The 15,364-nt window shown below is 35.6% G+C and overlaps 2 protein-coding genes across 3 annotated transcripts; one reads left to right on the forward strand and one right to left on the reverse strand.

The window, feature by feature from the left end:
* The first annotated feature begins 567 nt into the window (after positions 1–567).
* LOC129731903 (inhibitor of growth protein 4) lies at positions 568–2,799 on the forward strand. 2 transcript variants are annotated; one of them, XM_055692271.1, is made up of 4 exons: positions 568–748; positions 806–1,335; positions 2,297–2,452; positions 2,520–2,799. In XM_055692271.1, the coding sequence occupies exons 1-4, from the start codon at positions 712–714 to the stop codon at positions 2,619–2,621; spliced, it is 825 nt and encodes a 274-aa protein (XP_055548246.1). In that variant the 5' UTR covers positions 568–711; the 3' UTR covers positions 2,622–2,799. The 2 variants fall into 2 exon arrangements, with proteins under 2 accessions (XP_055548246.1, XP_055548245.1); XM_055692270.1 differs by having other exon boundaries at positions 569–748; positions 806–1,371.
* LOC129731902 (zinc finger protein 182-like) lies at positions 1,768–15,149 on the reverse strand. Its single transcript, XM_055692268.1, has 4 exons — positions 14,022–15,149; positions 3,557–3,833; positions 3,401–3,501; positions 1,768–3,342 (listed from the first exon to the last, which is right to left on the reverse strand). The coding sequence occupies exons 1-4, from the start codon at positions 14,931–14,933 to the stop codon at positions 3,079–3,081; spliced, it is 1,554 nt and encodes a 517-aa protein (XP_055548243.1). The 5' UTR covers positions 14,934–15,149; the 3' UTR covers positions 1,768–3,078.
* Positions 15,150–15,364: the final 215 nt, after the last annotated feature.

Consider the following 15,364-nt stretch of genomic DNA (forward strand, 5'->3'; position numbering starts at 1 on the left):
TTACCGGCAAATTGATGAAAAACAGCATATTTTACCTAAACCGCAGCATGTTTATGTATTCCCCACAAATAAAACATGTTTCAACATCATTTCTATAATTTTTCAGGAAAGTATGTTTTATAAGTTTAGTTTAAAATGCAAAATCATTTCAAATTTCATACAAAATTGGAAAAAGTTCATAACGATCACTAATACTAATGCATCGACGTGAATAGCATACCTTGTAGAACTGTCATCATACTTGGGTCTTAGGCTAACACAAATTTCTCACTGTTTTGTCACCAGGAATACCAGATATGCAGATTTATCAGCAAAACGCAGATTTTTAGAATAATTCTTGTGCAAAATCTCTTTGATTAGATATATATTTGCAGTTACTTCATAGTTGCTGCGAGTTTTTGTGTGAGTCTTCATAAATTCGCGTAGACTTTCAGAATGTGTTCAGCTGGTTACCTTTACTTGTACGAGCGTATTTTTCCTAAAATTGAAGATTATTTTTGAGGTTTCAAGCTGAGTTTTCCGGTTTTGAGGCACTGCAAACTTTTCCAAAATCGTTTGGCATCACTGCATGTCACGCAAACCCATCAAAACATTGAACGTAAACGTAATGGCTGCTCCAAGCGTTTAAAAGGCTAACAAACTTGTTACAATTTAGGGTTTTTTGTTCATGTGAAACTTTACTCTAATAATTTGTTACAGTAATTTTCCAAAATGACCTCCGCCCTGTATCTAGAGCATTATCTCGATGGTAAGTAGTCGCCTGATTGTTCATATAATGATATGTCACTAACATATTTCGAAGCAGGTTTGGAACATTTACCGAATGAATTGAAACGTAATTTTACTTTGATGCGGGACTTAGATTCCCGAGCACAAGTTTTAATGAAATCAATCGATGAAAAAGCTAACGAATTCATGAAACAATTGGTAAACACAAAAGAAAACTTTCCGGAAGATGTAAAAAAAGAGAAACTCCGTTCCATTCAGGAATTGTTTAATAAGGCTAAAGAGTATGGAGATGATAAAGTTCAACTAGCTATCCAAACATACGAATTAGTGGACAAACACATCCGTCGCCTGGACTCGGATTTGGCCCGTTTTGAGGGCGAAATTCAGGACAAAACTTTGAACGCTCGTGAAAAATCTGAGGAAACGGTCACAAAGAAAGGTGGCAGAAAAAAAGTGAAAGATGTAAAAAATTCGGCTAAGAAAAAACGGGCACATTCTTCCGAAGATGAGGGCAGGGTGGCCGGTGCTGGTGCTGCCGGCGCAACTGGTAATACTGGCGGAAATGCTAGCGCCAACGGTAAAGGCAAGAACAGCAAGAAGCAGAAGGTAAATCAAGAAAAAGAAGGCCGCAAAGGTCATAAGGTAGGATCATGTTTCATCTCATTAAAGTTTTCGTTTTATACTGTATTCACAACGTTAGTTTAGAAAAGTAGTTACGTAAATGCATATTGCATATTATTTTATATTTGCTTGTACAGTTTTTTATAAATATATATATAACTACCTACATAGACATACATCCATGTCTACAGAAATAGTAAGTTGAGAGAAATAGTTTTGAGCTTTGCTACAAAATTCACAGAAACAACATCCGATTCGATATCGTGTGTGTATATGCATTATTCATTCGTTTATGTAGTTTGCTGGTATTGCAAAATTTCAGCTGTTGAAATAAATGTTTCTGACACGCTTTTTGAGTAGACAACATCTTCAAAAATAAACTCGGCTTATTTATTTTTAAAGCTTAATACCTAAATAATGCATTTTTTTATGTTAATATCGAATGTTCAAGATTTGCTTTGTATATAATTTATTTGCGTAAGTTTAATCATAGAAGTATAATATAGACGTTTTACGGACGCTTGTCAAACTGTTAGGTATTATTGCGAAATAATCGTAATATTACTCAGGAAACTAATAGACAATCTTAATAGTATCCTATTCTTTTCGTATACATCATCTCATCAGGGGCGCATTGCACATCATTATCCTTTCAATCTCATAATTATTCATTCAATCTATCTATCTGTTGTACTTTTCCCTTCTGAAAATAAGCTCATTATCATTCATTAATAAGCGTACGTTCACAATGCGGATTTGAAATATGTATTCAATTAAAACCTTCACTTTACTGTGTTTCTTATCTTACACTTACTAGCAGAGGTCTAGTAGAGCAGTCTTCTACATTATCATTCGTTGCATATGTCATGTAGTATTAACATTATAAACATTAGCATTTCCGGCAGTACGTATTCAACATTTAGGTTTTCTTGATCTCAACCCACAGAAGAATGCTGAGCTGGATGACAGTGCGCAGGATGGCGGTCATGTGACGCCTCATCCGAGTGATGTACTAGACATGCCTGTCGATCCAAATGAACCTACCTACTGTTTATGTCATCAGGTGTCATACGGAGAAATGATTGGTTGCGATAACCCGGATGTAAGCCTTTTCCAAGTCGCTACAAATTTTGATTTTGTTTATAATGTGTATGATTTTTATCCCGCAGTGCCCCATCGAATGGTTCCACTTTGCGTGTGTTGGACTTACAACCAAGCCGAAAGGTAAGTGGTTCTGTCCGAAGTGCTCACAGGATCGGAAAAAGAAGTAAAACTTCCGATTGCGCACGGAGCGCATCGTTGGAAATTACGAAAATCTTTCATGTCATACTTAATCTGTGTAATTTACATTTAGTAAAGTATTGTATGCGCTAAGGAGACTATAGTTTTATTCGAGAACGAATGTTTTGGACGTGAATGTTTGGGAAAATATATTGTCTTACATTTCAATTTTCATTTTATTCTATAAAGACACATGAAAAAATGTATTTAAAAGAGAAAAGTCCTTTCAAGTATCGGGAAGATTACATCTACTTAAACACAAAAACAATAAATATGTTTTCAGTAAAATAAAATAACACTATGATAATTCATGCTAGACTTTATTGTCCGGTCCCTTTGGAATGAGTTTAAAAATTCTAGAAGTGAATAAGCTCGGAAAAAGCTTTAGTTACAAACAAACGAATAAAATTTTTTTCCCTAAATTATGTACATTTAGCAGTCCATCCCTCACACCGCTTCAACAGGCTTGAATTGGCATTTTTTGGCATGTGTTCGCATATTACTGGATTGCGTGAAAGTTTGGCCACAGTTAGGATGCGGACATTTATACGGCTTGTACCCGGTGTGATAGTTGAGATGTGTCTTCAGATGATGCTTTTTGGTAAATGCTTTCGGACATATTGGACATGCGAAAGGTTTAATTCCCGAGTGTAGCCTATGGTGCAGGGTCATGTTGCTTCGATCAGCGAAACTTTTACCGCATACAGAGCACTATAAAAGAATATTTCAGTTAGTCTTGAATTGTCTGTCGGATTGCGGCTTGTCATACCTGATACGGTTTCTCTCCAGAGTGGGTACGCAAGTGCTGCTTTAAAAGCATTTTTCGTGAAAATCTCTTACCGCATTCACTGCATTTGTGTGGTTTAACACCTGTTAAAGAAATTCGATACTTTAAAAATGTTTCATTTATCGCATTTTAACCTACCAGTATGAATCCGAACATGCATGTTGAACGCCACCCGCTGGTTGAATGATTTTGGACAGTGCGGGCACGCGTACTCCTTTTTGTTTCGATGGATTTTCAGATGACTGCTGAGATAACCTTTGTCGTTGAAAACTTTCCCGCACTCCGGGCATTTGGCAGCAAACTCTTTCGTACCGCGGTGGACAGAAATGTGATACTTATAGTTCCGCAACTGGGAAAACCCTTTTCCGCATTCTTCGCACTCAAAGCGGGGCGTCTTATGTGTTTTCTCGTGTAACTGAAAGACATAAAATTTGGATAATATATATCGTTTCTGAAAGAAAGTTTTAATCATCCTCATTCTTGTTCACGTTCGTATCACATTCTTACGAAAGTATCGAAAAATTGTATTCCCATTTTCATTTGAATCAGTTCAAATACTTTTTTACTTGGCTCATCAGGAAAAGGAAATAGCATGTACCAATTCGTTCAATTGGATCTTTTCGTATGAAAGATGGAAAGTGCCATAAAAAAGAATAAAAGCGAATCATGATTTTGATTGTGTTAATGATTTCTAAATTTTTATTCACTCCGAATTCGGAAATGGTTTTTTTTAATTTTGAACATATCAACATCTGAAACACAAATTGGAATGTTTCATTTGAACTCTCTGGTGACGTTAAAAACCTGGAATTTTGTAACAATATCTTAAAGAAACTTTGATCTAAATTTCGCAAGCGTCTGCTTTCCTCGTAGTTATTAATTGTTGCAGTTGTTTTGTTCATGTGAAAAAAAAAACAAAAAAAAATGTAGCAGAGATCATGGGAACATTTCATTATGGCTTTTACCATAATTGATATTTTATTGTTATAACTGTTTAATTTTATAAAAAACTTACTGAGTGAAATTGTGCAAACCCGCAAAAGCGGTTAACTTTCATAGCTTTTTTAAGGGGTCATCCACATACCACCTGGACAGATTTTTAACGATTTAATTATTTCAATTTTTTTTTTTAAAAGGCTGACATAAAATGAAAATAAAGTTTATTATCGGCGTCATTAAATATTTACATATATAATTACAATAATTTATTATGATCAAAGTATTGATCAATTTCTTTTTTTGTTTTTTTTTTTTTTCAATACTGAGTTCAACCATTATTGGCTGATAGGATTAGAAACTGAAGAAGATGGCAAACGTAACGAAAACCTTTATCGGTCGTATTAGGGTGAAACTGGATTCTTTTCACTTGATGATGTCAGCGGTGCAAAAAATATACCAAAGTTTCACACGTAATTTTATTGGTTTTTAAGAAAATTATGTTGTAAATTTCGGGCAAAATTCACCCTAATCATATCTGAGCTATAATTTTTCAATAAGAAATACAATTGGACAAATCATTTAGAAGAATTTCTTTCGAGAAAATAGATATGTAATAACAAGAAAGTAGCAAAATCACGTTTGAATCCGAGCAATAAACAAAATTTAGCGAAAAGCCCGGACTTCAATATTTATACAAGGTTTCGTAGAATCAATCAACTCAATAAATGAATACACAGTTACAATAACTTTCTTTGAAAGATATTTATATTTCCTAAAAGAAGATTTCTGTTCACTCACATTTCTTCACCTTAATATCATTTTTTCATGAAATTTGAAATTAGATTTTTTTTGAGTAAAAAATGACCAAAATCACTTAACGGGTACGGCAGAAATTTTAAATTTTTTCTTCTCCTGTCAAAACAGGTAGATGTAGCTCAATGAAAACTGTTTTTTATAAAGATACATTCGACAAAAAGTTAGCATTAAGGAAGGTTCGTATTCGGCTTTCCGACGGACGTTTTTCATGATGCCGCATCAAAAGCGGCGTACGGCCTCCACGTCTTCTCGAATGCTTCACTTGATTCTATCAATGAACTGTTTGCTCTCCAGTTAATTTTGTACACAAAGGAATTTGAAATCCCACAGGAATTTTCGATTAGACAACACTGAGGCAGATTCATTGGGTTGCATATTATGGGCAGAAATGGGGTCGAATTATTGGCGTAATGTGATGATGCTTTATGACAAAAGACGTACCTGTCAAACGACGTACCTTCAAACGTTGGTTCTGGTACACATCTCGATTGATAGCCAAACCACTGGGATTGAACCATGATGTATACAAGAAGAACGAAGTCCCTTTCTGTCCATCACTTTGCCTGTTTCTTATTAGCTTTCAAGCAAATTATTGTTGAGGTTTGCAGGAATTTTTCAATTTTCTACCAGTTTAGTCAAATAGTGAACTCAAACAGAACCCAAATTTTATGGTTCAGAGGTTTGATAGAATTGATGTTACCGGTGGTGGAGTTGTAAAAGTTATCCAGTGTCGAGTAAAACATCGTCTTTGTGCTATCTTGAAATAAACGTTATTGAAAGTTTGGGAATTGATGATATATGATCAAATCACAACTAAAGAACTTCTTCCTGAATAGGTACAAACTTAAATGAATAATTAAGATCAAAACATAATCAGAAACTTCATAAACATAAGTGCACCAGGGGGATGGGAAGCTCTTTGAGTTTCGCGGTAAGAATTGTTAACAGATACTTTGTGTTAGGGTAGAGCGGAGCTAGTTGGTTACGGGGTAAGTTGGTCAATGAGAATATCTTCGAATATACGTATCAAATAAATCGTGTTATATGGGTGATACGTAGTAGATAACCAGAGAAACTAAATGACAAAATGAAGTACAGTTTTAATTAGGACGTATAATTATTATTATTAATTAATTATAATTATTAATTAATACAGGTTGGTGCCAAATTGGCCATCAATTCTACTCGGTTTTCAAGTTGAAATTTTTTGTCCGAACAAAGCTAGCCAAATTGAAATGAACATGGCTCAACGTATTATAAAAGTCATTTTCGTTAGTTTTAAGTTGTGTATGGCAAACTTTCGCCAAAATTTTATTTTCATATATTTCAAGTAATTTACATGTTTAATAAATGAGGGGCTAGTTGGTCACATACTAGCGGGGCTGGTTGGTCATATGCACATCATAAATAAATTCAAGTAACCAAGTAAATGCAATTTCAGAAACAGTGCATTTCGTGATGCAAACTTAATCCAAGCGAAAACAGCATTTGCTTCGTTTAGCAAAACCGTTTATTTGAAGCGATAAACTATTTGGTAAAAGTTATCTCCATTTCATGGTCATTTTGATGAATATTTTATTGCACAATATTAATGCTGAGTCCTTGATCTAAAATAACTATTACGTACACTAATGCATCGACAAATGCCTTCTACCTGATGAAAATTTCGGCGAAAGCAAGCTTTCAACAAAAAAAACTAATGTAGCTATAGTTTTGTGCTTGCGATTACAGATGCGAATCTAGAATTTGGCTCCGGTTCTCAATTCAATCCTTATTGTATTTGATTTAGTTCTCAACCAAACTATCAGAGAGATTTCAACATATACTTCTCGTCAAGTATGAAAGTGTGACACGATTTTTTTCATGCAATTTTGAGTTACTTTTTTCATGGTTTGGGATTTCGGAAAGCAAACGTATAAACAAAAAACCAGATGCGGTTTGACCTCCGCTGAGACGCTACAGGCTGCCGCAAATGCAGCGAGGAGGAAAACTGAATTGTCCTTCCGAAATATAAACGGTTTGTTTACCTCACACCCTAACCAACTTACCCCAGCTGAGGGGCTAGTTGGCCAATTTGACATCCACTCAAAAAACATAGTATATCCGCTAAATCATGAACTATTCTGTACAGTTTATATTTTTTCTAGATGCTATAGACTTAACAAGACATTTCCATGTAATGAGTCTTTACTATAATATTTCCTACAAAAAGTTACAGAACATTTTGACCAAAAATGATCAACTAGCCCCGCTCTACCCTATCATATTTTCCAACAAAATGGAAAAATGCCAAAGTCACTCCAATTTTAAAACCTGAGCAAATCCCAGCTGAAGCACAATTTTATCGATCAACTTGCTTACTCTCTTCTATAAGTAAACTTTTTGAAAGAATAATTTTTAATAAAATGATATCACATATTAATAAGAAATCTATTTTTGCAAATTGGCAGTTTGGTTTTCGCGGCTATTCTACCACTCATAAGTTGCTTAGAGTAACTGATATCACTCGAACTAATTATTCTGAAGGTTATTCCACTGGAGCTTCTCTTCTAGACATTTAGAGATGGTCGGGTTTGGCTTTTTTCGAACCCGTACCCGAATTTTTTTTTCGGTTGAAACCCGAACCCGAAACTTTTTTCTTCGACCAAACCCGAACCCGAACCGAACCCGAAAATTTTATTTGTGTGTAACCCGAACCCGACCCGAACCCGAGATTTTTTTGGGGGGTTGATTTTTTGTACCAATCTGAGGCTGCCCTGAAGCTTTAAGCTTCGAATAGTATTGGAATGTTAGTGATTTTTACTGTTTCATGAAATAGACAACATTATCTTATAGAAATACTGGTTTTATATAGTCGGGTTTCGGGTTTTCAGACCCGACATTTTCAATTCCGAACCCGACCCGAACCCGAAATTTTTTTTTCCCACCAAACCCGAACCCGACCCGTATTCGACACCTTCAACAATTTTCAAACCCGAACCCGACACTTTCAAAAATTTTCAAACCCGAAACCCGACCATCTCTACTAGACATATGAAAGGCAATCCACAGTGTTTGACATAAAGGCTAATAATAGCTAAAATATCCAATTTCCGTAAATCTGATAGATTGTCTGTTGGAGCTAGTGTACCTCGAGGAAGTACTTTAGGCCTAATCTTTTATGAAATTTTTATTTCTGATATTCCGCCAGTATGTGAGAAATCTTAGTTTTGTGATAATAAAAGCATTTGCGTAAAAGGAAAAAGCCATCGTGTCATATCCGGTTAGCTTCAAAGTCGTGTAGTTATATTTTCATCTTACTAGCAGAATCGGAAGATTTTTTTCTAATGGATCAAAAACATAATTAATTTTCTCCTCAAAAGCCAGTTTCATTTCTAACCCACTAAAAATCACGTTGTTGAAATGAAAAGTGTGATCTTAAATTTGATCAAGTCAATACTAGGGCTAATTCATGATAAGAATCTTAGTTTCAAGGAGCGTATTGAAAATATACAAACAAAGTGCGATAGATTAATAAAATGTTTATCTTATGAACAGAAATTTTATACTTTGTCTCAAGAATAAATTGTAATTTACAAGCTAATATTTAGACTAGCAATGTTATATGCAGTCCACTTGCTGTACAACCAGGAAAGGATCCAGAATGAACTCTTGGAAATGATGTTAAATTTCTCCTTGGTTCAGCACGAGTAATCTACATAGGCTTTCTAATGTTGAAACGTTAAAATATGTCATTCAGATTTATCAATAGGTTCCGACAAAAAACGTTGCAATCCTCAATTACAACGATTAGCTCATTTTATAGTCAGTAAGATAGGTGTAAATTTAAGTTTTATTCTAAACCATTTTTTCGCTTGGCAAATCTGTAAACCTATTTGCATTTTCCTACAATCATATTCACTCAACTGCGAAAGCAATTACTATCAATTAACACATTAACAGTAAAATTTAAAATATAAGTTGATACGTCACCGTTTGAGGAACACAAAATTATAAACAAATATTAGAAAAAAATTACAAAACTTCCCGTTATATTAAAGAAAATGATCACATTTTATAGTATTTTCCAAATAACTTGGTTAATATTGATTTTCTCTGGAGCAATGTTTATTGGAAATGGGTACTACAGTAATCACCCGATTATATCACCCCTTGATGATGTTTGGGGTGATAAAATAAGGCAGGTGATAAAATCGGGAATTTTTTTTAATAATATTTCATCATAGAAGATGGTTAATCAATATTTTAATAGGTACGTAGGTAAAATCATCGATTTAAGTTACTACAAGCAATCTAATCATATGAAAAGGCAGATCCATCTGTCTGTCTGTCTCTCCTGATCCTTATAGACATGGACACTACTGTACTAATCGGCGTGAAAATTTGTATGAAGGGGTTTTTAGGCCGAAAAATGTGATTAGAATAGTTCGAGACCCCTCCCTCTTTTAAAATGGAGGGCTCCCATGCAAATATAACACAAACTTCTGCGTAACCTGAAAACTAATCAAGCAAATGGAACCAAATTTGATATGGTGAGGTTTTTGGGAGCAAGAAATATGAGCCGTTGAGAGCAAAAGTGGTACATGTGCCATTTTTACACTTTTTGGGTTTTTTGCATAAATTGATGCAGAACGCAATAATGTACTAGAATATCCAAGAAAAACCAAGATCTGATAACCTAAACCAAAATTATAGCCAACACAATTTTTGGTAATTAACATAATCACCATTTCGTTGAGAGCAAAAATGGTACATGTCCAATCTGTGCATGTTAGATGAATTGTAAGTCGAGGATCTTAGGATATAAAACAATCATGTCTTCAGCAAAGTTGGTCAAGTGATTGAGTACTTTCAGATGAAGATCTGTCTGCTTTGGAATTTTCTCACTACGTGGTGCTAGTGTACCCGTGACTATTTTGCAGCAGAAAGCATTTTACCTATTTCAGTATCAACTCGTATGCTGTTACCAAATACATATACACCAGCGCCACGAAGAGACAGAATTCCTCAACAAACAGATCATCATTCTATAGTACTCAATCACTTGGACAACTCTGCTGAAGACATGAATGTTCTATGTCCTAAGATTAGAGAGCTATAATGCATCCTTCATGCTCACACTGGACATGTACCACTTTTGCTCTCAACGTTTTCTGGTTGTCATTATTTTTCTCATAGAACGAAAGTGATACATGTTTTTCCATTGAAGTTTGTGTAAGTTTCTCAACCAGAACTCGTTATGCTTTCATGTACCGTCTTTTGAAACCTTTCCAGCATTGATTTAGTGCAGTTGTTTGAAAAAAATTGTTTGAAATAATTTACTATTTGAGTATTTTCGTTTACCGCGTCTCCTGAAAAATTTACCTAATGGCACATGTACCACTTTTGCTCTCAACGGCTCATATGTCAATGGTAACTTGATACACCTCCCTCCTCTGGAAGGGAGGGCTCTCATATAAATGAAACACAAATTTCACTACTAGTTCGTGGGTTAGGTACAAGTGTTTCCATAAAGCTATGAAGCTGTGCTGTTAGCATCATACATTCCGCAAACAGCTTAGAAAATAATTTCTTGTGATTTTCAGCAATTTTCTAATGTTACGGAAGAGGCACCAGGAATGACTCAAAATGTGTATACGAGGTTTACGGATTAAAATACATGAGAATTGAGACTTTTCTAACATCGAGGAAGTATTTTGAGCCTAATATTTATAATATTTTCGATTCTGATTTACCACCAGTATGTGAGAAATCTTAGTTTTGTGACAATAATATCATTTGCGTGAAAGGGAGAAGCCATCGTGTAATATCCGGTCAGCTTCAAAGTTGTGTAGATATATTTTCATCCTAATAGCAGTAATGAAAGATTTTTTCTGATGGATTAAAAAAAATATTTTTTTTTTCCTCATAAGCCAAAAGTTTCATTTCTAACCCACGTTGTTGAAATGAATGGTGTGATATTAAATTGGTCTGATCAAGTTAATACTTAGGGCTAATTTTCAGTGATGGCATAAACTCATGCAAAGTTGAACTGAGTAACCTTTTTTCAGATTTGAATTCAACTTGAATCTGCTTCCTCACAAGAGTTAGAGTTTTTTGTACCACACACTCTGATCGATTGAGTTTAATGCGTGCAGTGCACGATATATTCAACGATGCAGGCGATGATGTGACGCGATGAGTTTTGTTTTTAGATCGAATTTATGCTTTCAAAGGACAATGCAACAAACTGTTGCAGCTGACGCGGCGCGAATTTCATCGCAATGCTATTTCCATGCGATTGTTATGCAGGATTCAAACTCAAATCTTACTCAAGTGTAGTGCACTGTTAGTAGGGTTTACGGGCAACCGGGGATTGATGTGATTGATGTGATTAATACGGATTAAAATACATGAAAATTGAGAATTTTCTAACATTTTCCTTCAAGCTACCCGCAAGCAGAAAACAGAAGAAGAAAAATCGATAACGTAACTGAAACAACACTAATGATTTCAGTCATCGTAGATGCATTCTAGTGCATCCAATCCAGTACTTGTTTTGAAAAAATACAAGCTAACAGTACTACTAAAAATTAATCAAGGATGCTGTCCACAGACTTTAAAAGACGAAAGTTTGTGTCTTAATTGACAGAGAAACTGCCACTTGTGCCACTGCCAATTGCTAGATTTGAAGATGGTTGACGTGCAATTACCCCTGGAAATATTAAAATATGGCAAATAGTTTGTTTATTTTAATGGATGAAACATAATATTTTTTTTGCAAAAATGGATGGTTGATAACTCTGCAGAAGCTTTAAAAAACCGGAAAAAAATGTGGGATAAAGTTAAAACGAAAATTGGGATTTCCAGTGCCTTCGAAAAAAAATAGATATGGCTCGTAATATGCAAGAGGTAGAAACATGAATTCTTTGGCAAAGTTTCTTGTTTTGAGATCACATGAAAATTTGCAGAAGACACTGTGCGTTTATCTCAATCAAATGGAGAAGTAAATTTTCTATTTACCTTTAAAGAGGATTGATCACTCATTTTTCTATATCAAAAGATGCGTTGTTTAATAGCTTAGAAATTCAATGAATTTGAGCAGTTCCACAAAAAATGTCTCAGTTTTAATTTTTTTTTCAAATTGTCATTTTTGATTTGGCTGAAACTTTGCATAGACGTTTCCATAAACAAAAGATGTCATATTGTGCTATTGTTTTAATTTTTTGGAACACGACTCATTTTTGAGAAGCTATTGAAAAATGCTATTTTGGGAAGGTATTGAAGATTACAAATATTTTTAGGGCCAAAACGGTTTATTTGATCGGTTTGACGTCTTCGACAAAGTCGTAGATAACAGTTTTGTCTTTCCAAAAAAATACGCTCTAAAAAAAATATTTATTTAAAAAAAAGTTAAAAGAAAAATTAAAAATTAATTATCTAAAAGAGTCAAATCTAGAAAATCTATAACGAGCGTCTTAGCAGAGTGATTGAGATCAATCAAAGAAATAGTTATCGGTTTCCGTTATACTCTACTAAATTTTTTGGAAATAAATATTGAAATCCAGTCCGCAAATATATATTTCGACTGTGACGTACAGTCTTCCTCAGTGCTTATGTGCGTATGTGCACACATAAGCACTGAGGAAGACTGTACGTCACAGTCGAAATATATATTTGCGGTCTGAATTTCAATATTTATTTCCAAAAAATTTAGTAGAGTATAACGGAAACCGATAACTATTTCTTTGATTGATCTCTATCTAAAAGAGCTCATTTTTTAAAAATCTAATTTTTTTTTACAAAAACTACAAAAGATTACCTAAACAATGCAATCAGACCGGTCCAAAAATCCTTCTAATTACAGTGTTTAGTCCCACGTCAACTTTTTATACAAGCTTAGAGCTGTATACCTTGTAGTATTTTAATTTTCTGGTAAATCGAAACAAAGCCTTGGTGCTACATTCCGATTCGGAACTTGACCATCTGTTTCATGTACAGGACAGTTGCGCGGCTAGCGCTACGGTTCTACTGACACTAACAGACTTTCCTGATCCGAAGCTCGAATCTACGACGACTGGTTTGTTAGGCTAGCATCGTACCTCGAGATCAATCAACGTTGAACATAATATTTTTGTGTTATCAAACTTTGTTCAATTCCTCAAGCTTAATACAATTTATTTCAAATTCAGTTTGAAAGTGAGCTCAAAAAATTTTTGGTATTTTAAAAACTTGTTCGATCAAATTTGATTGAGTTTTGACGAGGGTAATTTTTTTACGAAAATGGAAATGCCTCGGGCATACAAAGTTTAACTCTGACACGTACGAAAGTCTCGTAAAAGTTGCAGTCGAGGGTAAGTTAACATTATCTAGTGTTATAAAATTGGTATCTTTTGATCAGTACTTTTTGTCATAAATTTTTAGGTGCGTCGGTATGTTTTTGCACTAATGTTGATATACCGTGAGGCGCCCTAATTCTGCGCGGCTCTTAATTCTGCACACTTCGTATCGAAATGTTGATGCCATTTAGTAAAAAAAGCAAACATAAGCAGAAAGTTGACAGTTATTATATAGGAAACACTTCCAATCATCATTTTTGAAAATCTGCTTTGAATTGATATTTTTTTAACATTTTAATACGAAGTGCGCAGAATTAAGAGCCGCGCTGAATTAGGGCGCTTTACGGTACTAAACTTCTATTGTAATCACTAGTATCAAACCATTATTAATTTTGTAATTAATCAAACGGATGCATTAGAGAAAAAGATCACAGCAACTAAGAATTTCAATGCACGAACAATTTTATCAGCGACGAACTTCTATGATTTGGACAAATTTTTCTCCTTGGTCGGCAGTTTGCTTCACTTACCAATAGTGTATCTCGGCTGCCAAATATTTTTTCACAAATTGTGCACCGAAAAGAGTATTCCGTGAATCCGAGGGTGATTGGTCTCACAGCCGTGGCCACTTTCGATGCTAAGCTGTATTCTAACATATCACTAGCATCTAGACCAAAGAAAGGATGCACTTCACCATTATCAACCCCGGCGCCACCCGTGGCACTGCTCATCGCACTAAAGATGCTGTTCTGATTTTCGTCGCTTTTCTCGATTCCGTATAAACTGTTTAGTACCGACACCGAAGGGATTGTAACATTTTGAAGGGACACCGACTGCGACTGTTGATGCTGTTGCTGAAGGTGATGATGAGTTGCTATCGACGACGCCGCCGCAGCAGCATAGGCCGCATTGAAAAATCCAACCGGATAGGGATAATTGATAGATAATCTGTTTCGTTCAATTACACCATTATTAGCATACGCGCTTAGCACCACTTTTCTCTCCACTTCCGCTTTTATCAACGGTATCAGTGGGCCGCTACTGGAAGACGACGCAGGCGATGACGTTTCCATTAAGGCTGCAGTCGGCTCGATGGTCGCCGTTGGTTTAGCACCGACCACTATCTTCGGGTCAAACATTAACGGTCCCCGCGAGCACCAAGGGTTGGCTAGAACACGATTAAGGGGACGATTATTAGACGATGACGATGGTGTCGATAGTACTGCCGACGGAAGCGACGGGGACAATGCAGCTGGAGATGCTCTGGCCTCATCTTGCTCGTGTTTAACGCATGTTTTCGCAGTTAGATTCACTTTTTGTTCTAATTCGTTGGCTCTCTGATTGTTTTCGTTATTTCCTAACAGAATGTTCTCTATCGTAAAGTTCGTGTGCTTCTTCGGGAGGAAATTTAAATCACTCATTTTGCTATCCTTGAATCCCATAGTATTAAAATTCGTTAGCGGCAAAACTTAACCACTTTCACGCGTACATGAGTTATTAACACAAATCGTCGCAGAAAAAGCGCGCCAAGTAAACTTGGAAGCCGTTGCAGGAACGCGCGCACACCCGAGCAACCATTAACGTCTGTTTACTTAGATAAACTGTTTGATTACGATTAAGTCAACCATCTGCGAAGGCTCTGCCATCGCGACGGTGAACACAACACTCTCGGCCCGCGAACGCACATCTCTCCGCGGGATGCTGCAGTGATGATGCCGTTGGGTTGACAATGCGAGATGAGTGACAGACGCAGATACAAAAGAGATTAACTCTGAATAATTTGTATCTCACTTCGCCACGCATTGCTATACAGCGGTCGGTGGTAGTAACTGAGCCCACTTCCGAAGACTCCGTCTTCCTTTTTTACTTGTTT

This window comes from Wyeomyia smithii, chromosome 3, assembly GCF_029784165.1.
Source record: "Wyeomyia smithii strain HCP4-BCI-WySm-NY-G18 chromosome 3, ASM2978416v1, whole genome shotgun sequence".
NCBI classification, from domain to species: Eukaryota; Metazoa; Arthropoda; class Insecta; order Diptera; family Culicidae; genus Wyeomyia; species Wyeomyia smithii.

Bases quoted from the DNA above. Each gene is read 5' to 3' on its own strand.
- LOC129731903 (XM_055692270.1), top strand. From the start codon at position 712: ATGACCTCCGCCCTGTATCTAGAGCATTATCTCGATG. The intron at 749-805 runs GTAAGTAGTCGC...ATTTCGAAGCAG, and splicing joins TCTAGAGCATTATCTCGATG to GTTTGGAACATTTACCGAAT. The intron at 2,453-2,519 runs GTAAGCCTTTTC...TTTATCCCGCAG, and splicing joins TTGGTTGCGATAACCCGGAT to TGCCCCATCGAATGGTTCCA.
- LOC129731902 (XM_055692268.1), bottom strand. From the start codon at position 14,933: ATGGGATTCAAGGATAGCAAAATGAGTGATTTAAATTTCCTCCCGAAG. The intron at 3,834-14,021 runs GTAAGTGAAGCA...TATGTCTTTCAG, and splicing joins GCAGCCGAGATACACTATTG to TTACACGAGAAAACACATAA. The intron at 3,343-3,400 runs GTATGACAAGCC...ATTCTTTTATAG, and splicing joins CTGGAGAGAAACCGTATCAG to TGCTCTGTATGCGGTAAAAG.